Source organism: Vipera berus, assembly GCF_964194415.1.
Source record: "Vipera berus genome assembly, chromosome: 2".
NCBI classification, from domain to species: domain Eukaryota; kingdom Metazoa; phylum Chordata; class Lepidosauria; order Squamata; family Viperidae; genus Vipera; species Vipera berus.
This window is the reverse complement of record NC_138203.1, coordinates 129,119,984-129,147,221: the sequence shown is the minus strand read 5'-3', so window position 1 is coordinate 129,147,221 and position 27,238 is coordinate 129,119,984. Positions and strand designations below refer to the sequence as shown.

General features: G+C 42.1%; 1 protein-coding gene across 4 annotated transcripts in view; it reads right to left on the bottom strand.

Annotated features, from left to right (window-relative positions):
• Positions 1 to 27,238, bottom strand: part of RAPGEF3 (Rap guanine nucleotide exchange factor 3) — a 74,210-nt gene that overhangs the window by 22,215 nt on the left and 24,757 nt on the right. For all 4 annotated transcript variants that reach the window (XM_081317629.1, XM_081317631.1, XM_081317628.1 and 1 more), the window contains exons 3-16: positions 26,509 to 26,562; positions 24,583 to 24,689; positions 22,949 to 23,070; positions 17,053 to 17,215; positions 16,194 to 16,278; positions 14,122 to 14,182; positions 13,584 to 13,660; positions 12,381 to 12,527; positions 10,911 to 11,026; positions 9,544 to 9,632; positions 8,135 to 8,213; positions 6,698 to 6,848; positions 616 to 698; positions 213 to 252 (exon numbers count right to left, since the gene is read on the bottom strand). In XM_081317629.1, coding sequence (XP_081173755.1) covers positions 213 to 252; positions 616 to 698; positions 6,698 to 6,848; positions 8,135 to 8,213; positions 9,544 to 9,632; positions 10,911 to 11,026; positions 12,381 to 12,527; positions 13,584 to 13,660; positions 14,122 to 14,182; positions 16,194 to 16,278; positions 17,053 to 17,215; positions 22,949 to 23,070; positions 24,583 to 24,689; positions 26,509 to 26,562 — 1,374 coding nt within the window. The remainder of the gene's footprint in view (positions 1 to 212; positions 253 to 615; positions 699 to 6,697; positions 6,849 to 8,134; positions 8,214 to 9,543; positions 9,633 to 10,910; positions 11,027 to 12,380; positions 12,528 to 13,583; positions 13,661 to 14,121; positions 14,183 to 16,193; positions 16,279 to 17,052; positions 17,216 to 22,948; positions 23,071 to 24,582; positions 24,690 to 26,508; positions 26,563 to 27,238) is intronic.

Genomic DNA, 27,238 nt, shown 5'->3' with positions numbered 1-27,238 from the left:
ACCACGTGTAGCAGGTCCAAATGTCTTCCCAGCTATTTCCCTTCTTGAATTCTTCTTTTACTTACACACACACACACACACATACACACACACACACAGTGAAAACAACCAAGCAAAATTAAGCTTGTCCACTTGGGAACGGCACCTGCAACTGCTTGAAAATAAGATCAGAACATAATTGAAGAACCTCTTGCTAGAGGGCAGGAATTTACCTGTAGCTTTGGAGATGCACAGTTGCTGCCATTTTCTATCCTATTCAAAAAGGAGAAAAGTCCCTGTCAGGACACAACGGTTACTCAGACTGCCAGAGGCTTTGTTTTTGAGAAAACACAGCAGCAGTATTAAAACTGCCGGGATCTAAGTAGTCCAGTAAACCACTCATTCAACTGTTCTATGGCTCTCGGTTACAATTCTTTATTTCTAAGTATATATCAACACGTCTGAGTTGTTATGCAAACATTTGGCTGCAATTGTTTAACTTGACATCTGCCCATACCTGTGTTCAGACTTCCCAGGAAACTGGGCTTTTTGCCATGATCATCCTACTTATGACCAGGCTCTTTTCTGACAACACAAATACAATTAAGACAGTTTGAGATGATACAGTAGACTCACACTCTATTTCTCCGGCGGTCCTGTATTTGTTCCCGAACCAGGGGCCCCAGACGAGCATCTTGAGCGGCGTATTCTGACATGGTCTGCAACATATTGGCCAAAGACCAGTTAGCAGAAGCAGCAAGACAGATTTCCAAGTCCACAATAACGGGAGAAAAATGCTAGTCAATCAACACGACTCACATAAAAATAAATACACGTGGGACCCATTAGTTTGTTTTATGTTGTGTATGCTGGGGACTGTCAATCACAGCAAGCCACTAGGACCAACAGGTGGCGCCAGTCAAGGCTCGGATTGGCTGGTCAGCATTCGGCGGGAATTCCAGATGTGGGGATTGGTTTTGGGAATGTACCTGGCTAGGTATTTAAGGGGGCTACAGATGGGTTCCATTGTTCTTTGTTCCTGCCTGCACACAATAAAGACTGTTGCTGTGAATCCTGTCTGTTCCTGTCCATGTGGTCCTGACAATATACAACACTGGTGAGGAGGATGGGATACTTTGTTGCACTCTGAACGTTACAGAGTTAATTTCTTCACTGCGAACGATTGTCAAGGACTGAGGCAGCATGTCTAAGCTCGGAAACATCCATGAATTCGATGTTCGTTACCCAGAAGAATGGGAAGCACACCTGGGCCAGGTGGAAGGCTATTTGCTGGTAAATTGCATCACTGAAGACCGCATGAAAGCTGCAGCATTGTTGTGCATCAGCGGTCCAGACGTCTATAAGATAGCCGTTGGATTGTGCACGCAACTCAGGTCACTGCTGTTTCCTACGATGACCTTACAGCCAAATTGAACAGACATTTTTTGCCCAAGCGGTCTGAGCTGTACTGGCGGGTACAGTTTTACCAACGGAAACAGTTACTGGGAGAGTCGGCGACTGAATACATTGCTGCAGTACGTCAAGCCTCTCATTTGTGTAAATTTTCCGATTTAGAAGACCAGATCATCATTGGTCTGCAGGATGAATGGCTGCAGGAAAAGATAATGGCAAAACCGACCATGAGTCTTCAAGATGTAATAGATGATATAATGGCTCATGAGGTTACCAGCAGGAAGAATGCTTCCAGACCCAGCAGCGGTTCTAGTGGGTCCATTCACCACGAGAGCGCTGTGGACGACAGAAGCGAAGACAACGGGGAGGATGGAGAGATCGATGCAATTCTTCAAAAATTGGAAAAGTCACAGCTTCGGCGCGGGAACAGCAGCGGAAGACAGAGTGGACCCCAGGGAAGCAGCAAACAGCAGCACTACAGTCAAAGCCCCAGACAAACAGAGTTCAAATGTGCCAGCTGTGGGGGTAAACATCAGAGAACGGCATGCAGGTTCAGAAATGCAAAGTGTCATTTTTGCGGAAAAACTGGACACATTGTATCCGTCTGCTGAAACCGGAGAAAGGAAAGTCTGAACGAGTTAGCAGGTACAAAAAATCTACCACCTCCAGGCACAGAGCCCCCTAGGGTTCCACCCAAAGGTGGGAGGGGTGATGGGGTGGTGATGTCACACACGGCAATCCACCAACTGCTCAGGCCAAAAATAAAAATTAATGTCCAGCTGCAAGGTGTACCTTGTAAGATGGAAATTGATTCGGGTTCGTCGGTCTCAATAATCTCTTTTGAGACATTCAAATCAATTTGTGGCAAGAGCAGGTGGCAGATTCCTTTAAAGCCCACAACCATATGTTTAACAGATTTTCAATGGGCTCAAATTAAAATGAAGGGGAAGGCTACCTTACTAGTGGAGTACAAACACATTTCAGGGGCAACTTTTCCTAGTGGTGGTAGACAGTTATTCGAAATGGTTAGAGGTAGTCCCTGTTACAAGCATGACCACAGCAAAAACTGTGCAGGTGCTGAGGGGGCTTTTCGCCACACATGGTCTGCCTGATGTCATAGTGTCTGATAATGGCCCACAATTCACATCTGCTGATTTTCAGGCTTTCACCAAGGCCAACTTGATTAGGCACACCACGTCTGCTCCTTTCCACCCGGCTACCAATGGCCTTGCAGAACAAAACGTAAGGACAACTAAAGAAGCATTGAGACGCATCATCTATGGGGACTGCCATCAAAGGTTGGCACAATTCTTACTGGCACAGCACACTACACCCTGCACAACCACAGGCAAGAGTCCGGCGGAACTTTGCTGGGGCAGGCGGCTCATCACAAAATTGGACAGATTGCACCCAGACAGAGTGGCTGCAGAGGTGGTTCAACCCACCCCCATGAGGGAAATTAATCTGGGAGAGCAGGTGTGGGCCAGGAGCTATGGGACTGGAGACTTGTGGGTTCAAGTGGTGGTAGTTGATAAAACTGGGCCTGTCTCATACATTGTGGAAGGGGAAGGGGGCCGGCAGATCAGAAGGCACATTGACCAATTGAGGAAGAGGGCCCCTGAGAAACAGCAATGTGATCAGGCCCTTCAAACACCACCCACGGGCTCTGCTGGTGCTACCACGGTCGGTCAAGAGAGACAGGTAGTACTCTCAGACGCCAGCACAGAACAAGAACCAGGGACTTTGGACCGGTCCAAACAGCAGTTTAGCCAGGCCAATGATGACTGTGCGGGAGAAGAGTTTCAAGGCCAACTGTCATCCCAGAAGTCGGTCGGCCAGGCAGATGATCAACCAGTGAGACGTTCTGTGAGGACACATAAATCACCATTATATCTTGAGGATTATGTGAGGCCGTGAATGTCGTCTAACCAATGTTAGTGTTATACAGTGTATATTATTCTTATTATGGGGGAAGGGGTGTTGTGTATGCTGGGGACTGTCAATCACAGCAAGCCACTAGGACCAACAGGTGGCGCCAGTCAAGGCTCGGATTGGCTGGTCAGCATTCGGCAGGAATTCCAGATGTGGGGATTGGTTTTGAGAATGTACCTGGCTAGGTATTTAAGGGGGCTACAGATGGGCTCCATTGTCCTATGTTCCTGCCTGCACACAATAAAGACTGTTGCTGTGAATCTGTCTGTTCCTGTCCATGTGGTCCTGACAATATACAACATTTTATCTATAAAACTGTGGTGACAATGGCGGTAAAATTAGGAGGGAGAATGGGTACTTCAAGCTTCCAATAATCTCAGTTGCAAAGATTGCAACTGATTATCTAGACCTGTACCAATCGGGCTTCAGGCTTCAGGCCCGGGTACAGCACGGAGACGGCATTGGTCGCGCTGGTGAATGATCTCTGGCGGGCTCGGGACAGGGGTTGCTCCTCTGTCCTAGTCCTTTTAGACCTCTCAGCGGCTTTTGATACCATCGACCATGGTATCTTGCTGCGACGTCTCAGGGGGTTGGGAGTGGGAGGCACAGTTCTCCAGTGGTTCTCCTCCTACCTTCTGGGACGTTCGCAATCGGTGTTGGCAGGGGGACAGAGGTCGAACTTGAGGCCTCTCATTTGTGGAGTCCCTCAGGGATCGGTCCTCTCGCCTCTCCTGTTCAACATCTACATGAAGCCGCTGGGCGAGATCATTCGTGGTTTTGGAGTTGGGTATCATCAGTATGCTGATGATACCCAGCTTTTTATTTCGACCCCAAACTACCCCAGTGATGCCCTCGACGTGATGTCCCGCTGCCTGGAGGCGGTCCGGGTCTGGATGGGGAGGAACAGGCTTCGGCTCAACCCTGACAAGACTGAGTGGCTGTTCGTGCCGGCATCCCGGGAAATTCCAATTATCCCATCTCTGGCCATGGGGGGTGAGCTATTACCCCCCGTAGATAGGGCGCGCAACTTGGGGGTCCTTCTAGATTCACAGCTCTCTTTAGAAGAGCATATTGGAGCTGTGACTAGGGGGGCCTTCACCCAGGTTCGCCTGGTGCACCAGTTGCAACCCTATCTGGACCGGGATGCCTTGCGTACAGTCACTCATGCGCTTGTGACCTCTCGTCTAGACTACTGTAATGCTCTCTACATGAGGCTGCCCTTGAAGTCCACTTGGAGGCTTCAACTGGTGCAGAATGCAGCCGCGCGAGTTGTACTGGGAGTTTCCCGATACTCCCATGTTACACCTTTGCTCCGCGAGCTGCATTGGCTGCCGGTTGCCCTCCAGGTGAAATTCAAGGTGTTGGTAATGACTTACAAAGCCCTACATGGAATGGGTCCAGATTACCTACGGCAACACCTGCGGCCGGCGTCAACTTCCCTCCGTCCAGTGCGCTCCCACAGAGAGGGCCTCCTCAGGGTGCCTATGATCAAAGAATGCCGATTGGTGGCCCCCAGGGGGAGGGTGTTCTCTGTGGGTGCGCCAGACCTGTGGAACCGCTTGCCGGTTGAGCTCCAGATGGCCCCGACCTTCGCTCCTTCCGGCGCGATCTAAAAACATATTTATTTGAGCAATCTGGCCTGGTCTGATGGGTTAGGGTTGGGGTTTTAAATATGTTCTTAATTATTGTTTTAAATTTTAAATTTGGGCATTATATTTAATTGTATTTTAACTTTTATATTCTGTTTTTTATATTTATTGCCCTGTACACCGCCCTGAGTCCTTCTGGAGAAGGGCGGTATAAAAATATAATAAATAAATAAATAAATAAATAAATAAATAAATAAATAAATAAATAAATAAATAGCTAGCTAGGGAGGATTGCTGAGGTTTTTCATGAATGCATGTATGTATGCTATGTGAATTCAAATTGGAACAGGGCTGGAAGGGACCTTGGAGGTCTTCTAGTCTAACCCCCTGCTCAAGCAGGAGACCCTACGCCATTCCAGACAAGTGGCTGTCCAGTCTCTTCTTAAAACCCTCCAGTGATGAAGCACCCACAACTTCTGAAGGCAAGCCGTTCCACTGGTTAATTTGTCCTCACTGTTAGCATGTTTCTCCTTAATTCCAGGTTGCTTCTCTCCTTGATTAGTTTCCATCCATTGTTTCTTGTCTTGCCTTTTGATGCTTTGGAAGATAGGTTGACCCTCTCTTCTTTGTGGTAGCCTCACAAATATTGGAATACTAATATCATGTCATTCCTAGTCCTTCTTTTCACTAGACTGGCCATACCCAGTTCCTGCAGCCGTTCTTCATGTGTTTTAGTCTCCAGACTTGGTGGGTGTGGGTTTTCCCACCCAACACCCAGAGCTGCTGGGAGAAGGGCAGCATGTAATAACTGTAGGATTTTTGAATACAAATTGATAAAATCTAGACACATAACACACCAGATTTACCTGTGGTTTTAAAAAAAGAAAGTGTGGGCAATTAACGGGGCAATACCAGGGATAGTAGAAGACAAAGAATTTGAGAAGATCACACAGTATCAAGATCTGAACACTGAAGTTAAGACATTATGGCATAAACCAGCTGTGGCAATACCAGTGGTTATCGACACATTGAGTGCCTTACTAAAAAAAAATCTCGGATGGCATTTAGGAAATTTGCACATTGACAAATTTCCAATTGTCAATTACAAAAGGCCTCACTGCTTGGATCCAAGTATTACATTACTTGGGAAGAACTTGATAGGTGGATAAAAATGCCAAATTCAGCCTAAACATGTGGCTGACTGCAACCAACCACAATTTCATAATGATAATGATAATGATAATGATAATAATAATAATAATAATAATAATAATAATAATAATAATAATAATAATATCCCAAAACAACTGGAGCACCACTTGAACACCACCGCCATTGACAAAATCACCATCAGTCAATTGCCAAAGGCAGCCTTACTTGGAACTGACTACATCCTGTGACAATATCTTTAACGCCATCAAACTTCCTACATCTGCCTATCTCAGGTCCTTGGGAAAGACTCGATAGGTGGACAAACATGCCAAATCCAATCTAAATATCTGGTTGTTTATGCAACAAACCATAATAATACTATCCACCACTATCACCACCATCACATATGAAGCTCAGAGGGAAAACAAAGTTGCATATTTCACAGGTACCCAGGCAAACGATGCCTCCTGAGCCACACCAATTTATTTATTTTTCACATTTTTTTGAACCTCCCATCTCCCTCAATTTTTCTGTCTCTTTCTGTAGAACAATTTGATGTCCAGCTCTATTGCCCCGTCTGTTGCTCCCAAAAGACCATTTTGTGCCTTGGGCCCTCACCAACCTCCCCTTACCTGCAAAAAGGCCACAGCACAGGCCTCTGCTTGCAGCAGCCGTCCATACAGAGACACCCACTGGTTGACCAACCACAGGATCTTTTGCCTTTTCCCCAGGATATAGGCAGCTTTGTCCTGCTCCGAGCCCTCCGAAGGTTCCGAATGGAAGGTAAATGTAAGTCAAGGAGGCCCAGGATGATGAAACAGACCCCATACAACAGTGGCCCCCATCCTTTTGGACACCAGGGACCAGTTCTGTGGAGAGACGTTTTTCCACAGACCAGAGAGGGCATGGTTTTGCATGTTGCCTGCATCATACAGATGAGGATTCACTTGTTTCTGCAACCCAGTTTTTGGCATGCCACAGCCCAGTGCCGGTCCACAGACAGGGGTTGGAGACCCCTGACATATATGTTCTAAGGGTGGGAGATTTGTTTTTGGGTGAGGCTTATCTTATCTTGGCAGTAGTATCCAAGAGTAGCAGGTTTCAAAAAGAATATGTAGCTGGCATTTTAACTCATCTACAATGTCCAGTGTGATATGAGGTTAAAGACACTGTGGGGTATTATGTAGCCTTCCATCAAATGTTGTTGGCTATATTCCAAATGTGGCAGTAGTGAGATGCAGGCAAGTGTCAACAGTGGGCTTCTGAGTTGCTGGGCTCCATCCTAAGCTGACCAGCCCCTCCATGGACTCTAGACAAGGCTTCTCCATCTACTGCCTCCACATGGAAAACTGAGGGTTGCAATTAGGCACACCTGGGAGATGATGCATTGGCGAAGGTTGATAATAGGCAGGTTGACTGAGACTTTGTCTTAAAGTTGTTGTGTGTCCTCACCCCCACTCCCCATCCGAATGCAAAATTCTGCAACCTAAAGTTATATGGATCTCATAACTATCAATGCTTACAGCATGGAAAAGTTAGAGAAAGGAGACGTAAAGGGAAAAAAACATATTGGAAGTCGATACATACAGTATCTGTGTGCATATACAGATATGTATGATTTTCCTGTTACTGTATATCAAAGTTGATTGGGATTCAGAAACACAGTAGAAAAGGGGACTGGTATGATGTTGTTGGGGAGAATTTAAAAACAAAAAACAGCAAACCCCAGTCCTGTATTTTGCTATAACATGCCTGTGTGGCTTCTAGAATTCCAAGAGAGAGAGAACAATGGGGATTGTAATTTAATACATCTGGGAGGCATTTAGCTAAGGAACATTTCCCTAGCATAAAGTTAAGATTTTAACAGACGTTGGGCCAAATCTGGCCCTCCAGAAGTGCTGTCTCTTCCCTCCATTGCACTGCAACAATCTAGAACAATCAACGATGCACGGAGGGAATTACAACGCTCTTGGCTCAAGCAACCCAGTGCAGTCTCCCTCCAAAGAAAGCCTTTTGCTGACTAGGCTTCTCCATCTATGATCCAAGGCAGAGGCAACCAAGAAGGATATTGTTGGAGCAGAGTTCGGCACAGCTGTGGAGTCGGCATGAACACACTGTACGTCAGGAGAAAATCTCCCAGAAATGTATCTGCAAAAAAGATAGAAGCCATTGTGAAATATGACCTTCGGGCTAGACGCTGCTCTAATTTAATGCCTACTAACATAGAAGATTTGCATTTGCTCTCCTCTGCTCTGACACTTCATACATATTCCAATATAAGAATAAGCACAGACCACTGGACCAAAGGGATGAACAAGTAGCAAGCTCCCTTCTATTAAAATAAAGTCCAAGGATTCCTGTTTAAAAACCATCTACGTGATTAGGCCTGGGGGTCCTTGTAGGCAAGGTATGAACCCTAAACATAAGGTATGAACCCTAAACCCTAAACACATGGGGGTTTTTTATTGGGAGCATGGATACCATGGTTATTTTTCCATGTCTTTTTCATCTTGTTTCTTTCAAGAAAGGCCCTTAAGAGCTGCGCAGTGTCTTTTAATTGGCCGAATTAGAACAGGAATGCTGTTCCTGTCCTGTGAGTGACTTCCTGGAGAAAGGAAAGGACAGAGATCATATCCAACTACTTCTGGGTTCAGGAAGGAAAGTGGGTTGGGGACAGCTCAACCATTCAAATTATTTAAGTTAAACTTAGCTATACCAAATAGTTATTTTATTTTTGCCCAGATTATCATCATCAAACTAATGCAAAAGGGTGAATCAACTGCACAAAATTGATTAAAAGCAGGTACAGGGAGTCCTCGATTTGTGAGCGGTTCACTTAACGACCATCCAAACTTACAACAGACACACCCCCTCACCCCCTCACCCCAAAAGAGAGATACTTACAACCCAGTTCCAAAGTTCTGATGATCGGGCCTCTGTGGCCACATGAATGCATTGTGGACACTTGGCAATTGGCCCTTTGCAACACCTCGTGGTCACATGATCATAATTTATATTTTTGCCCCAAACCAGCAATTACTTCCAGTTGGGGCAAAAATGTCCCATAGCGTACAATGGGTTTGGTTAACAACTACCGAATTTGCTTAATGACTGCCAGAAAAACGTCATAAAATCAAGTCAGTCAAAAAGATGATGCACTTTACAACTGTCAAGCCTCCATTATGGTTGTAAGTCAAGGACTACCTGTAATATAAACAGGTAAAAGAGTCTCCAGGAATCTTCCTTTTGTAATACAGCAGAAGTGACCGTTCATCGCAATATTTGAAGGAGCTTTATGACTTTATGCATCTGTGGGTTGCACACATCTGCCTTTAATTTGTAATCATCCCCAGAATGCAATTCTCAGTTCTGCTCTGGACAAATTAGCTGCCCACAATCCTCAACTTCACACAGTGTTGGCTTATAGAACAACAATTGTTCTGGAGGTTTTCCTTTATGCAAACTATTTTATACTCACCGACAGGATCAGAAAGTGTTGAGTCTGAACGCATGGTTTCCAATAGGTAATCAAGTATTTTTTCAGGGGTCCCAGCCATTACTGAATATCTGCAGGAAAGAACAAGATATTGGCATCCAAAGTAGCAATTACATCATGGAAACCAATATCAAGAGACCTAGCAAACATCTACAAACAGCTGCAACTCATCAAGTTTGGAAGCCCTTCTTGGACACATTGAAGAACCCACAGTTTGGTTGCATATGCCGCCATGATGGTTTTCCTCACATTAAGGTAAAGGTAAAGGTTCCCCCGCACATACGTGGTAGTCGTTTCCAACTCTAGGGGCCGGTGCTCATCTCCGTTTCAAAGCCGAAGGACGTCTCCGTGGTCATGTGGCCGGCATGACTAGACGCCAAAGGGGCACGGAACGCTGTTACCTTCCCACCGTAGTGGTCCCTATTTTTCTACTTGCATTTTTACGTGCTTTCGAACTGCTAGGTTGGCAGAAGCTGGGACGAGTAACAGGCGCTCACTCTGTTACATGGCACTCGGGATTCGACCCGCCAAACTGCCGACCTTCTGATCGACAAGCTCAGCATCCTAACCCACTGAGCCACCACGTCCCTCACATTAGCCCCATATGATTACCGTAATCATCTACACCAGCCTATAAGCAGTAAATAAGCAGTAAGTCACCTTGCGGCGAGATGGGCAGCAAACAAACATAATGAATAAATAAGTACAGGTACTCCTTGACTTACAACCATTCATTTTGTGACTGTTCGAAGTAATAACGGCACCAAAAAAGTGACTTAAGACCGTTTTTCACACTTACAACCGTTGCAGCATCCCCATGGTCATGTGATCAAAATTCAGATGCTTGGCAACGGGTTCATATTTATGCAGATTCTGACAAGCCAAGTCAAGGGAGGAAGCCAGAGTCACTTTACAACCGTGTTACTAACAACCGTGTTACTTAACAACTGAAGCAATCCACCTAGCAACTGTGGCAAGAAAGGTCTTAAAATGGGCCAAAACTCACTTAACAACTGCCTCGCTTAGCAACAAAGATTTGGGGCTCAATTGTGGTCGTAAGTCGAGAACTACCTGCACAGATCCCACCTTTGTATACATCTAAAGCGGTGCACACATAAAACGAAATCGGCACGTAGTTTACAACAAGGCAACTTGCACCTTACTGAAACCAAGAGATTGAAGCACCACATTCGCAAGGAATTAGTGACTTCCCCGTAAAATATATGGGGAAGCAAAAGACTGTCTGCAAGGGATGATTCCCTGTTCTATCAAAGGAAAAAGGGGAAGGGGAAATGAGGGGGCAAATATAGAGGAGAGAGCAGGGAAATGAAGGGGGCAGATTGCTGTACCTACTGCTCCCCGGAGTCCCAGCAAGGTGACTGGAATTAGCGCCTTGTGAATTCTTCTCTAAAACAAGCACCACTTTCCCATGTTCCTTTAGCCGAAGGGTGTTAGCTTCAACATCCTAGTGAGAAAAGCAAATTATTACGGGCTGGCTTACATCATCAGACACTAGCCAAAAAAAGAAAAGAAATAATTCCATTTCTGAATTAGATTTGACATTCATATGCTAATCCTGGGTAGCCCCACTGCTTTGTCTCAGTGCTGGCATAAGGCACAAAATCCAGATAGATTAATTTAAAGTATCAAAGCAGGGAAGCGTATTTTTAATCACAGGCACTCTTAGCATTTTTCTTTGCATGAAATCTGCAATATGCAGTCAAGTACCGCAAGGAAGCTGGTTAACCAGTGTGATCAAGACTGGCATCTGTTGGAAGTTAGCAGGGGAAAAATAATCTACAATCTATTCATCCTCCATTTAGGACTCTGCATCATTGCTCTAATATTCCAATTGATTCTTATTAATATATATCAGAGGTAGCAGAAGCAGTGGCATAATAGAGGTTGTGTACAATTTGCATTAGACCAATACCAAGAGAGGCAATAATGCAGACAATTGTGCAGTGTGTGATTTTCCAGTTCTTGATTACAGTAGTCTGGGTCATTAAACATGGGAATTTGCATTCACCATCATTCTGAAAAGCCACATATTGCCACTCTAGCTAGGAATAAACAAGTTAAAGTAGAATAAATTAAGGGCAGGGAAGTTGAAGTCAAGAGAAAGGTAATTGGGTTCTGGAAAAGATACAGCCATGAGGAACAATTTGGAAACCCAAATGATGGAAGACAGACAAGTGTCTAAGCATATCTGAGGGAACACCTGCTGCCGGCATCAAGTTCCCTTCAACCTGTGCGCTCCCACAGGGGGGGCCTTCTCAGGGTGCCACCGGCAAAGGATTGCCAGCGGGCAACACCCAGGGGGAGGGCCTTCTCTGTGGACGCGCCTGCCCTTTGGAACCAGTTAACTGTAGAGCTCAGGACTGCCCCTGATTTTCGTTCGTTCTGCCGGGACCTGAAGACCTGGCTCTTTGAGCTTTCCGGCCAGGACTGAGAATTTTTAATTTTTAACTTATTGTAATTGGGTTTTTTAATCAGAGTTATAGGGGTTTTAGATTTTTAATCAAGGATAATTTAATCTATTTTAATTGTTATTAACTTTTTGTATTGTAATGTTGTTTTAATTGCCTTGTGAACCGCCCTGGGTCCTACGGGAGAAGGGCGGTATATGTTTAATAAATAATAATAATAATAATAATAATAATAATAATTTCATGGCTTACATTTGAAGTAGACCATGAACTTTATTTATATAACTGCCTCTCCATCCTTCAGTGTTCTCAACTTCCTTGTACAAGAGATAAGCTTCCTTCTACTAATCAAAGTATGTTTAATGTTGCAAGTCTGTCACCCATGCCTACCTTGAGAATCCGGTTGAAATCCCTTTTGTCCACTCGCAAGAAGTGGCAACTGTCTTCACGAAGGATGATGGTGGCAGCACGGGGGGCATCGTTCACGAGTGCCAGCTGGCCAAAGTCATCACCTTCATGTAGGGTGCACACTAAGCCCTGACCAAACAAGTGAGAGAACCAATCATTTTATTCACAATGTCTAGATACCACCTTGGCAAACGTGAGTTGTCCTACTAGGTTCACCTGACTACTAAGACCACACGTTTGTTCTTTTGTACCTTATTTCTAACTTAACCAGCAGGAAACCAGATTAAACACAGCCTAGGAAGAAAGGTTTTAAGGACAACTGTTGTCAGGAGAGAAGGTTAAGTACACACAACTATATTAATTCTGCCTTGCAAAGGCACAACCCCTGAATGTCTTACATGATGTGGTAAACCTCTTTTTAGTCAGCAACATGGTGTTCCACCCTACTTTAACCTCTTAGATATATTTATTTTCTATTATATGGCTGCTGTACACTGTGACACCATTTTATGATAAGTAATATAAACATGCATAGGAAGTGAGCACACCAGACAAAAGGCCATACCGCTTCCCCACCTTACCTTTGCACCCTACTCTTTTTCTCTATGTATAGACACATAGGTTTGTATGTAAATATAAAGGAATGGGAAGCTGATTTACAATGGGCAAATTCATTCACATGGACAAATTTTAGCACTAAAATTGTCCAGGGAGGGAGGGAAAATTTTGGAACACAGAATGTTACTGACATTTATATTCTTTCAGGGATTTATGAATTAGGAAGGGGGTGATGTGGTATATAGGAGAATTATAGATGTTTAAATTAGCCTCACCTATATAGGAATCTTACAGAAAGGTAAATTTTGACTCAGTCAACATGAATATTGCTGATAATTTGGGGAGATGGAACCCAGGCAGCTGGAAAATGCCTGGGTTATTGAAAGGTGAGTTATGTAACAAGGAAGAGTGAGAACATGACAAAGGAAAAATTTGTAACAGCATAAACATTTGAGATAAATCTAAACATTAATTAGTTGCAAATACAAGCAACTCAAACATCTAAAGCATAAATCCAAGGACTAGAAACATTGAAAGACATAAAAGTTCTGGTATCTAAATGCCTAGAATTATTGGTCTTATTCTGAAACCAGCCTGTTGATTCCTAAAGAAATTAAAAGTTCACACCTTGTCATGTGTAACAACATTGATTGATCCCTTCCAAATGATGTACCAGGATGTGCCCTTGTCCCCTTGGCTGAACACTGTGGAGGGGGGAGGGGGAAAAAAGGACTTAAGTTACAGGAAAATTTCAGCCTGAGGCAATTACAGTGCAGTTACAAATGAACATTTTTAGAAATAAATTAACAGAAGAAGAAATGGAGACCTAGAGCTAGAGTTATGAAGAAAAGAGCTAACTAGGAACCTTTTAAAAGGAATACACCGACTTTAAAGAGAGGAAAAAAATGAACAGTATCACTGACAGCTTTCCTCCCTGATTTCACAGAACAGAGGATTGTTGAATGCCAGCGTTGTTTCTTTTTACAATGGTTGGCGTAGGTTGTGATACTGCAAGTGGCAGGCATAAAAATGCATATCATTTCCAACTCACAATGGTCACACCTGTCAGCCTATGGCTGCATAAAATAGCCATATGGGGTACAGGAGGGACACTGTTAGAGACAAAAAGAGTGTTGCCAAAGTGACAAAAAAAAATGTGACTCACACACAGTTCCAGCCTTGGCATGGGACTCAAAAAGCAGTACAGCAGCCAACTCTCTCCTCACCTGCAAGGGAGAAACAATTAGTGAGTAGGCGCCATAACACACTTCACTGAGCTGTCACACGTTTCACAAAGCAACAGTTGGTAACTGAAGTCAGCATGTGGCATAAGACAGCATTTAAGCTAAGTCCTTACATTTCTAAACCCAATCCATACTGAGCAAACGTATTGAGGCCAACTGAAGATTTACAAAATAGGTGCCAGCTTCTATTTGCAACCCTTCTTCAGGGAAAAGAGGAGGGAGGGAGGGAGGGAGGGAGGAAGAAAAGAAGGAAGGAAGGAAGGAAGGAAGGAAGGAAGGAAGGAAGGAAGGAAGGAAGGAAGGAAGGAAGGAAGGAAAAACAGGTGTATAAATGGGGTGTAACTCATATCTGTATCAAGGATCAACCTTAGATGGGATGTTGGGCACTGGCAGAGGTGCAAATGAAGACTTGTCAGTTAGAGAAGTTGAATTAGTTATGCAAGTAACTGTTGGTCCCTGATTTTAAAAATATAAGATTTGGCTATAAAATACTGTTGGCATCCACAGATCCCTCAGGAAAGGGAAGCAGAAAAGGGATTCATGGCAACAAAGCACCGATTACTGTAGGTGCCTGGTTCTAGATTTTCCGTAGCTTTGCAATGTGTCAGTTGTGCCAGTTACATCCTGTTTGCTTTGGATCTCTGGACTGCTGCACCTCTGCATTGTGCCATAGTTCCTTCCTGTCTTGTCCTCCACAAACATCTACAATATGAAGCACTTCACCCAAGAAATCTCAACGCAATCAACCAAGCGTTTGTTTTCTTAAGTCAACATGCAAATTACACAGTGTACTTTGGCAACCTGAATGGGGAAATGGCAAACAAGCGAATAAGAAAATGCAGTCGTGCCAGTACTTAACATGATTTTATTTTTTTCCATTAAGTCTAATCAGTAGATATTCAAGGCATAGGGACAGGTCAGTGAAATACTGCAGGATAGGAAAGCTGAACAACAGGAACACTGCCCACCCAACCCTATTCTAGGGAGTATGTTTTATGCAAAGCCCCAAAATTTAAGAGGAGTGTCAAGGAAAGTAGAAATGAATCCAGTTCTAACTGCTGGATTGGATGCATTTGGAGTAACTGAAAGATGATTACACAGATACATAGACAGACTGATGCATGTAAAAAGGTATATTTGGGGGAAGAGTGCCAGAAAAATATGTTGTCCTATCTGTTTTGTTACTAAAAACTTCATTTATAAATAGACACATTCATATTTATTACTTACATTTGCAGTAGAAGTAGGAGAGTAGCTGCCATTATGTTTTCCTGTGCACCTCACAGGATTGTTGTTTTGGGGAACACAGGAGGAGGAAGGAGCATTACGTATGTTTGCCTCTTTGAATTACTTATAGAAGTACAGGAAATCCTTGACTTATGACCTCAATTGAATCCAGAATTTTGCTCATAAGTTGTTGCAGTTTGACCGGACTTGATATTATGGTTTACAATCATTTTCATGATCTTCAGGATCTTGCTTACAGTTGTTAAGAAAATCACATGGTTGCATGGATTGTGAGCCAGCTGTCAAGCACCTGAAATATGATTGCATGACCGCAGGGTGGTATGGCAGTCATAAGTTTGAGGACGGGCCACAAATAACATTTTCAAGACCTTGTAACTTCTAATGGGTTGGTAAGTGACCGGTCATAAATCAAGGACTACCTGCAATAAAGGTAGGATTTAAACCATCTAATAATAAAAAGAAATAAAAAAACTAGAAAGCTGCAGACTTGTCCGATTTCATGGCATTCTGGGGAAAAAATGTGGGCACTGCAATAGAACAGTGTGATCGCTGGGTTGTAAAGAAAAATAAAACTGGCATCCAATCAAGTTGACAGAGAAGCAACAAAAAAGCAGTCCTTTCCTCTTTCAACGATATGAAGGACAAGATGTCAAAAGCAAACCGACTCCTTCCTATTTGTTATTCGCAGCGTATTCGTAAAAAATTAAAGTTAGGCCAAATGAGACAGAATCTGTTAGTCACTTACCGAACTGGAGAGATGGGCTACAGCTTTGACATGCAGTAACTCCTCAAAGATCAGTGCAAGTTCCTCATCTGTGCGCTGGTTAGGACTGGAGGAGAAAGACCAAAATGAAGCACAAGATATCCCAAATTCTCCCATCAACTGACATTATATTGCTGATCTCAGATCCATGCATACGAAAACATCTTAAGCCGTTAAGATTGCATTCACAGCTGTGTGTAGTCCTTCCCTCTCCTCAGGAAGGACCAAGATCTGTTCAAAATATGCATGCTTCACTTTTGACAGCCCCTTTTAGCCTTCTCAGTCATCCCTGACTTCCACACAAATATTAGGTCCATTACCCAAATCTGGCAAAGATTAACTCTGAAATATTGAGGGCCATTAATTCCTTGTTAAAACAGCAAGGCATGATTCTTATACTCTATATTGTACTAAGGCACAGAAAGAGCTTCCAAAGTTTGTCCATTAGACTCTTTTAAAGGAATAGAAAATTAGATTTTCTTGGGGTCCAGCAGCTTCTTGGTTTCTGGCACAGTTGCATGAAATGGTTGCTTCTTCTGTTGTTTGTTTTCCCCCATTTAAATATATGTACAAAAATACATACACAGGCACACGGTTTTATAAGGGACCACCGTGGCAAAGTCTTTGCTTCACTTGCAAAGGGATTCCAATTCAATCCTCGGTGTCTTTAGTCCATTTTTTTCTGGTACAGAAGCTACAAAAGCTCCTTTAATTCTGTATGCATTCAATACAGTGAATCAAACAATCATTATAATCCACTGGATAGAACTATGATCCACGCACTAACTTCTTGAAATTTTCTCATTTTTTTTCCCTCTCTGCCACCTGGCTCAATGCTTACGGTTTGCGTAGGATGGTGGTGAGCAATGCTGTCGGGCCCAGTTGGGTCAGCAATGCCAACGCCTCCAGTAGCTCCTCTCCATCTCTGTCTTCAGCACTTGGTTCCAATGCCACAAATCGGAAGAACTGAGCATCTCGATCTTGAAAGTAGCTCTCCTGTCGTACTGCATGGACAAAGGGAGGTGATTCCAGGGCATAAAGGAGGAAATAAGGAGGATCAAGTCAAGAAACGGTATGATTCCACCCCTAAGATTGCAAGGAAGATATCCCACCATATTACCATCTCATGACCTCTTACTAAGGGTAATGTAAATGATCAGGATTTACAGAAGAAAGGATCCTTTGGGATATATGTGGACAAAAGTGCCCAGGAAAAGAATTAAGACTCATCCACACAGCCTCCTTATTCTAGCATGAACAACTCTATTTATCTGTGTCCCAGGACATGGCACTGGCTTCATCTTACAGGCCACCCACTCCTAACCCAGGCTGCCGCTGGTCCAAGCTCTTCCAGTTTATCAGTACACTTTACTGCAGTAACCAAGGGAAGTATGACAGAGAGCAGGGCCCCCAGTCCAGGAAAGGGTATAATTGGCACAAAAGATTAATTTGTCCAAAGGTCCCCACCTACTTCTCAAGCAAAAGCTGCAAGTCCAGGAGAACTCCCAGCTGTGTGTGGGGAAGTCTACATTGAAACTCAGAAATGACACCTCACCAGTTCAAGGAAGGTGAAAAACCCGAAACCATTCCCATCTTGCTAGGGTTGAATTCTCCTCCCACCCTCCCCAATATTGTCACAGCCTCCAAGCCTTCGAGCACTGAAACAACATCTGAACAGCTGGAATGTAAATACACATTTGAGTATCACCAGAAAAATGCACTCTATGCCACTGAATAGCCACATCCAGGAGTTTCGTACAAATATTAAAAAGGAGCAGTGAGAAACTTGAACTCTGAGACCACAAATACAGGAGGGGACTAGGGTTCGATCTCTCCACCATCATGACCAATACTGAAAGGAACAGTACCCGAGGAAGGGGAACCACCTCAAAGTATTTCCAGAAGGACATCACAGTCAATGGTATCAAAGCCATAAAGAATTAAAAGGAGGACCAGGACAGATCTACTACTACTCCCGTCATGGGCTTCCAGAAGTCATCGGTTAGTGTGACCAATGCCATCTCAGTACCATAATCCAACCTGAACCCTAATTGAAGAGTCCAGATAATCCACTTAATCCTGGGCCTGCCAGCCTTTCTTGAAAAGGGAAGGTTGCGGCAGTCACAAGAGCTGTCATAATTATTGGATCCAAGGATGGCCTCTTAAGAAGGTGCAAACTACTGTCTCCCTCAAAGCAGGCGGAACACCCCCTCCAGAAAAGAGGCATTAATCAAGACTTGGGTCCAGAAGATGGGTCCAGTACCACACATAACAAATACATGGCATGAAATAGAAAAAGCTACAAATAGGGCCAAATTAAAACCCTTCTGTTGGGTGTTCTGGCAATGCCAATGAACTCTTTCAAAATCAATAAAGAAAAAAAACAGTTATTATACACAGTGTGAGAGTTCTACAAATGGAACTGTCTTTTCCCAGGCCACCCCAGCCTAGGAAAAACCAATTTCAGATTCAAAAAGAACCTGAGTTGCTTTCTGAGACAGCAGCAACACTACCAGCTCTGTTACAGCAGTACAGTGAAAGGAAAGCTGTGGAAAGGACTTCCAGTGGAGGCATAGAGATCTAAATATGACTCCGGGCAGGGCTTTTTTCTCATAGAACGCTCAGAACGGAGTTCCGGCACCTTTTTTGGATGGAACCTTGTAGGGTAGGCAAGGTGGGTTGTATGACATGTATGAGTTCCGGCACCTTTTTCTTTTACAAAAAAAGCACTGACTCCGGGAGACTAGAGAAGATTACCACAAAAAAGATTGAAGTACCAATGACTAGACTAGTTTTTCCAAATCTCTTCAGACAAGATGAGAATGGGAGATCACTCACATGTGCTTTGGATAGCTGCTCGTGAGGAGACTGCAGGACAGGGGTCTGCCATGAGTCTAAGTGCCAGGATACAAAGGCATCAATCATCAAGCTCACAACCATAGCAGAGCCTTTTAAAAGACACTGAACTTGCTAACCTCGCTTCTAATAAAATTCAGAGATTGCCTACTTAATTATCTTAAGGCTATTAGATATCTTTTGAACGACCAGATTGAAAAACCCACATGGTAAGTTTATCTTCATTTCTGAACAAAAGAAAAATTAACCATAAGTTTAAGAACTTAACAGAATATGAGATAAATAGCAAAAAGCTAAGTAAGATTTTGAGCCAGGAAAGTTATAAACAATTTAAAGAATCCAAAAAATTCAGAATACCAAAACTTTTACTAAATTTTAGAACTAACTATATAAAATAAACAGTTTTTCATAGGAACCAGAATTATTTTGTCTTTAGAGACCTTGTGAATTAAACTGAATGCTAGACAGGATTAAAAATTCCAGGCAAAAGTGGGCGGGGGGAACCTTGCTTTTGGTTTTGATTAGGATTGGGATTTACAAAATAAAACACTAATAACATTTGAAATATTAAAGAAGATTGAAGAATGACTCAGAAATTAGTAGCCACAATATCAATAGTATCAGTAATGTTGTCTGCTTCAATGGATAAACTAGGTTTAAAGGCTGTAAATGAAGGAATGGCAGATGTGGGGAAAAAATTTGCTTGATGTACTGTAACAATAGTGGAATCTAAAATATTGAATAAAAGTGCAGATTGCAAGATAGAGAAAGTGTTTAAAGTGACAGGACAAGAGAATGACACAGATAGGGACTCTTTACTGGATATACTGTACAAAAGAAGCTGGGTGAAGTTTTAAAAATTAAAAATGCAAATGATAAACCAAGACAATGATCTAAATAATGTCTTTTTATTGGATTTACCAAAGAGGATTTTTAAAGCTTCAAAGAAGCCCTTGCAAAGGGACAAAGAAGAATTGAAGAGAGATAAAATCCCACAATACTTGAAAACACTAAAGATTATGATTTTCAGAAATAAAAGGAAGCAATATCAATCAAGGTTAAAAAAAAGATGTTTTGTAAAATTTTGGCAACCCTTTACAGATTTATTTATTTTTTGCTGACATCAGGGCTGAAAAGTTGATGTCTTATGGATTTGCTTATAGATAAGCAATGGCTTATGGGAAGAAGATATGTCTGTCTGTAACCTTACATGGAGTGAAGAGCTTTCAAATTTGTTTATACTTGTGAAGAAGATTGGATGTCAAGTCTTTATATATATATTTTTTATTTTCTTTGTTCTCTTACTGTAGTTTTTTTCTCTCTTTACTTTCCCTTTTCTTTCTGAATTTGGCTTATATTAATTTTTATTACTGTAGTTAAAGTCATACACATACAAACCCATACGCACACAGAGAGAGTAAGCTGAGGGCAGCTGCTTTCCTATGGATATTCTTTTTTCCATAAGGGGAGAGCACATTGTTGTGGATGCATGAATGAGACCACTTCTTCAAGGGATTGCCAAGGTACCTTTTCTCTTTTAAATGCAAATTACTCCACAAGCCTATGTTTCATAGTTTTGCTTTATCTCTGGAACTGGCAGTCAGGATGGAGAAGGGGAATCAAATTATGGTTTCCAGGAAACCAACGGTAGGAAGACATGTTTGATCTGGAGATTTGGGCAACACAGCCCCATTTATAAATCTAACCTGAACTGGGCAGGGGAGGGGGGTGTTAAAGGAACAGTGGGCAAAAGAACGTTTAAGCCTGGGATGAGAAAGATCTGCTCAAACAGCTGAATGCTCTTCTTATATATTGTAGAGGAATCAAAGCCTACCTCAAAAGAAGATCAAAGCAAGCTTCCTTCAGGCAGATGAGAGGGGGGGGAAACTAAGTGCTGGGTGATGACCAGCAAGTATCCCTTACTAATTACTTAGTCGCAGTAGGGAAAAGACTGATGTCACAGTGAGATAGCTTACTGGCTCTGTGACCTCACTGACAGACCAACCAACCAATCACATAATTTCTCACAAAAGCAAAGATTCTGAGGAAGTGTTTTTTTCAACCTTGGGGACTTTAAAAGCATGCTGGCTGTGGAATTCTGGGAGTTGAAGCCCACACACACATTTTTAGAGTCCCCATGGTTGAAAAACAGTGCTCTGAGATCTCATTTACAGATTTGACTCCATTTTGTACCTGCCTTTCTTCCACAGAACTCAAAAATCGCAGACCCAGGATATCCTGCCGGTCTTCTACCCCAGGAACCGATGGACTACACCTGCTTGGCTTCAGGAAAATTGGTACATCGTGTGTTGTTGGATCACACTCAAGAGATACTTTGTTATTTGTTTGCTTTACAAAAAATATAGCTAACACCTCCCTAGCTAGAGAAAACAAAGAGTAGAAACCAAACAGACCAATTTCTCCAAGGAGGGAAGAAAGAAGGCATAAAACGTCCATACTCGATGCATTGGGTAGGCTTGGATTTCCTTTGGAATACATAAAATGGATTAAGACAGTATATGAATTCCTTATACCTAAAGGTCAATGGCATGTTTTCTCCTACTTTTCCACTATTCAGGACAAACCAGATAAAAATGCCCATTTTCACCCACGCTTTTTAATATCTGTGTGGGAACCCTTTTGACGTGGGATGTTAACACAGAGAGATATACATAGTAGTACATAACACTGGAGCATGAATTGGTTTTATTTACAGACAACGTTCTTTTATTTCTTAACATCAAGTTACTGTGTTTGTGAAACAAAAATAAAAAATTGTAACTGTTTATGGTTATAAAAGACATTCATTTATTTATTTATTTATTTATTTATTTATTTATTTATTTATTTATTTATTTATTTATTTATTTATTTTAATTCCATTTATATCCCGCCCTCCTCCGAAGACTCAGGGCAGCTTACAAGCTTAGCAGTAGCCTTCATTCTATGTATATGCCTGCTTATTAGGGCTTTCACACACACCCCCAAGCGGCATTATTACAAAGTCAGCTTAATTGCCCCCAACAATCTGGGTCCTCATTTTACCTACCTGGGAAGGATGGAAGGCTGAGTCAACCTTGAGCCTGGTGGGACGCGAATATATATATTCCTTTTTGTTGCATTTTTTTCAATTTTTTGTTACAGCCCTTTTTATGTACTTTTTTTCCCCTCTTCGACAATGCATGCATCACTATCACTATCACTATCTCTGTTCTTTTTTTCTTATTAATTTAAAACACAATTAAGGCAGTCCTCGTCTTACAACAGTTGTTTAGTGACAGCTCAAAGTTACAATGGCACTGAAAAAAGTGACCTATGACTGTTTTTCACACTTACAACCATCACGGCAACCGACTCACATTGATGAGGGTTGCAGTGTCCCAGGGTCACGTGATCCCTTTTTGCAACCTTACGACAAGCCAAGTCAATGGGGAAGCCAGATTCACTTAACAATCGTGTAACTAACATTAACTGCAGTGATTCACTTAACAACTGTGGCAAGAAAGGTTGTAAGACGGGGCAAAATTTTCACTTAACAACTGTCTCACTTAGAAGCAGAAATTTGGGGCTCGCTTGTGGCCGTAAGTTGAGGACTACCTATAAAAAAGTTATTCACTTGTTTGTTTGTTTAATTTATTACACTAGGAATTGCATTGAGGCTGGGGGGCATAAACAAAAAAAAATTAAATCTCAAACACTGATTAAAAATAAACCCTGGGTATGAAGGGTGAGTATATTTCATTTCCAACAATTATCATTAGATTGTTTTTTTAAAAAAATCATTGAGAGAACCAAAGAATAGAACTTTAGCTAAAAACAATGCAGATAAGAGTATTTTGCGAACTGCCCTATTTTTTTCTCTCACACAGATTGACCCTTACCATGAGCTAGTACTCCTTCATCCATCAACACTTGACAAAGCCCAAGGGCCTGGCTGCGGGTCTGCAGTGAAAGTCCTGCACTAAGGAGTGCATCTACCAATTCCTTCCCTGAACAACACTGCCTGAAAGAAACACAAAACAACAGTGATTTCCAAGTGCTTTTGAGATCAAGATAACTAAGAGGGCATGCTTCAAATTCCAGGTGGTATTGTTCTCTGATAAAGCTTCGGGTCAATGTTTCTCACATTTTCTGCAATCATGGACCACTAAACAAATGTTTGGAAAATGCAGGGATCTCCTTATTAAAGAAATCTTGCTCTCTGAGCATGGGAGTTCTTCAGAGCTGAGTTATACTTGTGTTTGTACATAGCTTCATATCCCTCCATTTTAAAGAGATCAACATGGTTTGTTACTGATGCTACTGTCTCCTTTCCTCCATTGTTGAGGATAGAAAATGGGTATGTTACTGAAACTTCCTGGTTAGGGTCCATAGAAGAATTCCAGACATCATTTGACTGAGAAATTTGCTCCCATAAGTTGCCAAAAGCTGTAGTTTGTGACCTACCAGATCAAAGGCAGCATGCTGGGGAGTGACAAGACTTCTTGCATTAAGCCATAGGTTTCCTAGAAGTATCCATTATAGAACAAGTATCTTATAATTAGAAAGATTTGGCTTTACCAGGAATGGAAGTATAAAAACATAAGTGTGTCACATTATTTCAGGGTTTCTCAACCTTGAGATTTTTAAGATGCCTGGACTTCAACTCCCAGAATTCTGCAGGCAACACCTTACCTCACATTCCCAAAAAGTCCAACAAGTTAGGTATCTTAAAAACATAAAATTCTAATTTCATTTCATCTCTGATCAAGGGAACTCTAATCCAGACGTCCCCAACCTTTGGGGCACCAGGGACCAGTTCCATGGAGAAAGTTTTTCCCACGGACAGGAGAGTGTGTGGTTTTGTGTGCTGCCTGCATCCCATGGATGGGGCTTTGCTTGTTTGTGTGGACTGCTTGCTGGCATGCTGTGGCCCGGTACTGGTCTACAGGGACCCCTGCTCTAATCAATGGAAATCAAATCACTTCAGGGTTTTTTACCTGACATCCACACGAGAACATCAGAGAGCAGGTAATATAAAAGCACTTTCATACATACATATCCATATGAAAACGCAAATCTATATGTACAGGTAAAAATGAATGCAAATAAATGCCCATAGAGATAGAGATAGAGATAGAGATAGAGATAGAGATAGAGATGATAGAGATAGAGATAGAGAGATATTCATTCATTCATGTGGCTTCTTAATGATTGCTGAAACAACAATTATTGTGTGAGATTCTGCAAGGTTTTTCTTCTAGAACAATTCATTCAATGGAAACTTAATACTGTCAAGGAAAGAGTTCTAGACTCGTGCAAATCTACACTCAGAAGCCTCGTTATTCTCATGTAGCGCATCCCTGGATGTTTTACTTGTGACGGCACTCATAATACTTTAGGGGAAATGGCAGTGTCATCTACCTGTACCTATTCCCCCCCTCCCCCTCTACCTTGGAGGAGGGGGGAACAGAAGCTCACACATAGCAAAAGTTGCTTTTAATTCCTTGGCCCAGGGGCCCACATTCATACGTACCTGTGAAGTCGGAGGTGATGCTTATGATCGCGTATTAAATCTGGATACATGACTACTAAGTGTGCACAGAGGAGCCTTCCTGCCCGCTGAATTTTGTTGGAGGAAGCCTGCAAAATAAAATGTAAAAGAAGCTACTGCACTTGATCTCATCATCTTCCAGATACTCACCATCAGTGAATATTAATTTGGGCATGGGGCGGGGGGGGAGGGGCAGGAGGACAGAGCTGCTGGCCATGTTTTAAGAAGTCATCTCTAGCCAAAGCATTAGCAGAAACAATTGAACTATATAGAACATATAGAACAGCAATCTTTATACCAGTAAAAATTAAAAAAAAATTTAAAAAAAAAGAAAAGCAAGCTTAAGCTCTAGAACTCTACTCCCACAATGGAGATGGCCTATCTACGTATCATCTTCCCATTCATATCACCCAATAAATGGTATTACAACTCACACTGCCTCTGCTTCACATGGTGTTTCATAACCATCATGATCATTGATATAGGTCAGGGGTAGGCAAACCTTGGCTCATTTATGACTCGTGGATTTCAACTCCCAGAATTCCTGAGCCAGCCTGGCTCAGGAATTCTGGGAGTTGAAGTCCACGAGTCATAAAAGAGCCAAGGTTGCCTACCCCTGACATAGGTGGTCCTTGGCTTGCCACCATTTGTTTAATTATGGTTCAAAGTTACAATAGCCTTGGAAAAAGTGACTTATGACCTGTACTCACATTTGCAACCCTCACAACACTCCCACAGTAAGTGATTGCAATTTGGGTGCGTGGCTATTAGCTTGCGTTTAATGACTAATTGGCAATTTCTGGCAAAAAGTGGCAAAAATACCCATGACGGCAGCTGGATTTGCTTAATGATCATGCGGTCCACTTAGCGACCGCAGCGATTTGCTTAATAATTCCCATAAATATTGTTGTAAAACTTGGTATGACTCAACTTATAACTGCAACAACCTATGACAGAAATTTCCATCAGTATTGTGGTCCTAAGTCAAGGACTATCTGTAGTCTCATATCTGGTGTCTTGCAGATTCATTTATAAGTAACTTAGAAGTATGTGGGTGATAAAATATTTTTAAAACTAGGTTGCTTCAAAAAGATAATTCCTGTAAAAACAGATGTTCTTTAAACTGATCCGACTGCAAATGCATTTATTGGCATCTCCTGAAAAACTACTTAAATTAAGAGTTGTAAACAAATACATCTGAGCAATGATTATTTTTTTTAGAAAAACTCTGATGTAAGATTTAAGCAGGTTTTCAGGAGATGCAAACAGATGGTATGTGGGTGTTCCCATGTTTTGAAATGCCTGTTCTGAATTTGAATCCAAAAAATGTGCAGCCTGAATTAACACAATCTTGTATGTTCACAACAAAAACACCAATCAAAAATTAACAACAAGGCTCCCTAAATGTAAATGTTACATTCTTGTGGTCAATAGGATCAGTAAGGCACATGAGACGCCTCCAGCTCCTATAGTATGAATCAATACCTTTATTAATAAACATATGAAAGTTGAATACTTTCCTGTGATCACAAGTGCTCTATAAGCGCCAACTTATTATAATAATTAGAATAGTTTACCTAGACTGCATATGTTGGCAGAAAGAATGGGTCAAACACAAAATTTGCAAATTCAAAGCAGAATACAGATCTGAAACAAATTTCACTAGTAAATTCATTGCTGCCTGAGCTGGTTACTATGTGCAGTGTTACAGCGAATCACAGAGGTCCACCTTCCCAAACTTGGAATCTTCTGGAGATGTTGGCATTACAACTGCCAAAACTGCCTGGAATGGACGACTTCTGTAGAGGATATCTACAAAATGGTGGTGCTAGACCGCAAGGAATTGAGTGAGCTTTGTTATGTTATAAGCTGATATTTTTTTGTTTGCACACATGTCATGTTTATTACCTGCTTTAGGTTGTGCCCAGGCACCAGAGTTGATTCACTCTCTGGAAGAGGAGTCTAGAAACAAAAAGCAAGACAAAAATGAAGGACATTTCCATAGTCATTTTACAAAGCCAGGAAGGAACTATCTCTTACATTTGTTAAGTCCAGGGTAACACAAATAGTATCCTCCATTCAAAGGAAATGACCAAGAAACCCAGGGTGAGATTTATTTTTGTTATGTTATACTGTATATCAGGGGTCTTCAAACTTGGCCCTTTTATGACTTGTGCACTTCAATTCCCAGAATTCCTCAGCCAGGCATGCTGGCTGAGGAATTCTGGGAGTTGAAGTCCACAAGTCATAAAAGGGCTAGGTTTGAAGACCCTTGCTGTATATGTTAGTACAGTTGCAAGTCTTATTTTAGAATCTAACCCTGGTTCATTTTTCACTATAGCTATCTACCTATGGAGCATGTGTGCATACATACAAGCACACACCAGTTTTAAAGAATCTCACAGCACTTTTGACCAGTTAGCTCTGGATCTCCAGAAAATTCAATTATTTTCTACTATGACATGCAGTTTAAATGAATAACAAAACAGGAATCGTAAAGGGTTTAAAGAAAAAAAATTCAACTTCTGCCTCCTTTGGCTGCTTTAATGTGAATAAAATGATACTGTGGCCAAATATGGCACTTTAAAAAAAGGAAGAAAGGAATATTCCAAAGACTGGCATTTACTGTAGAAATATC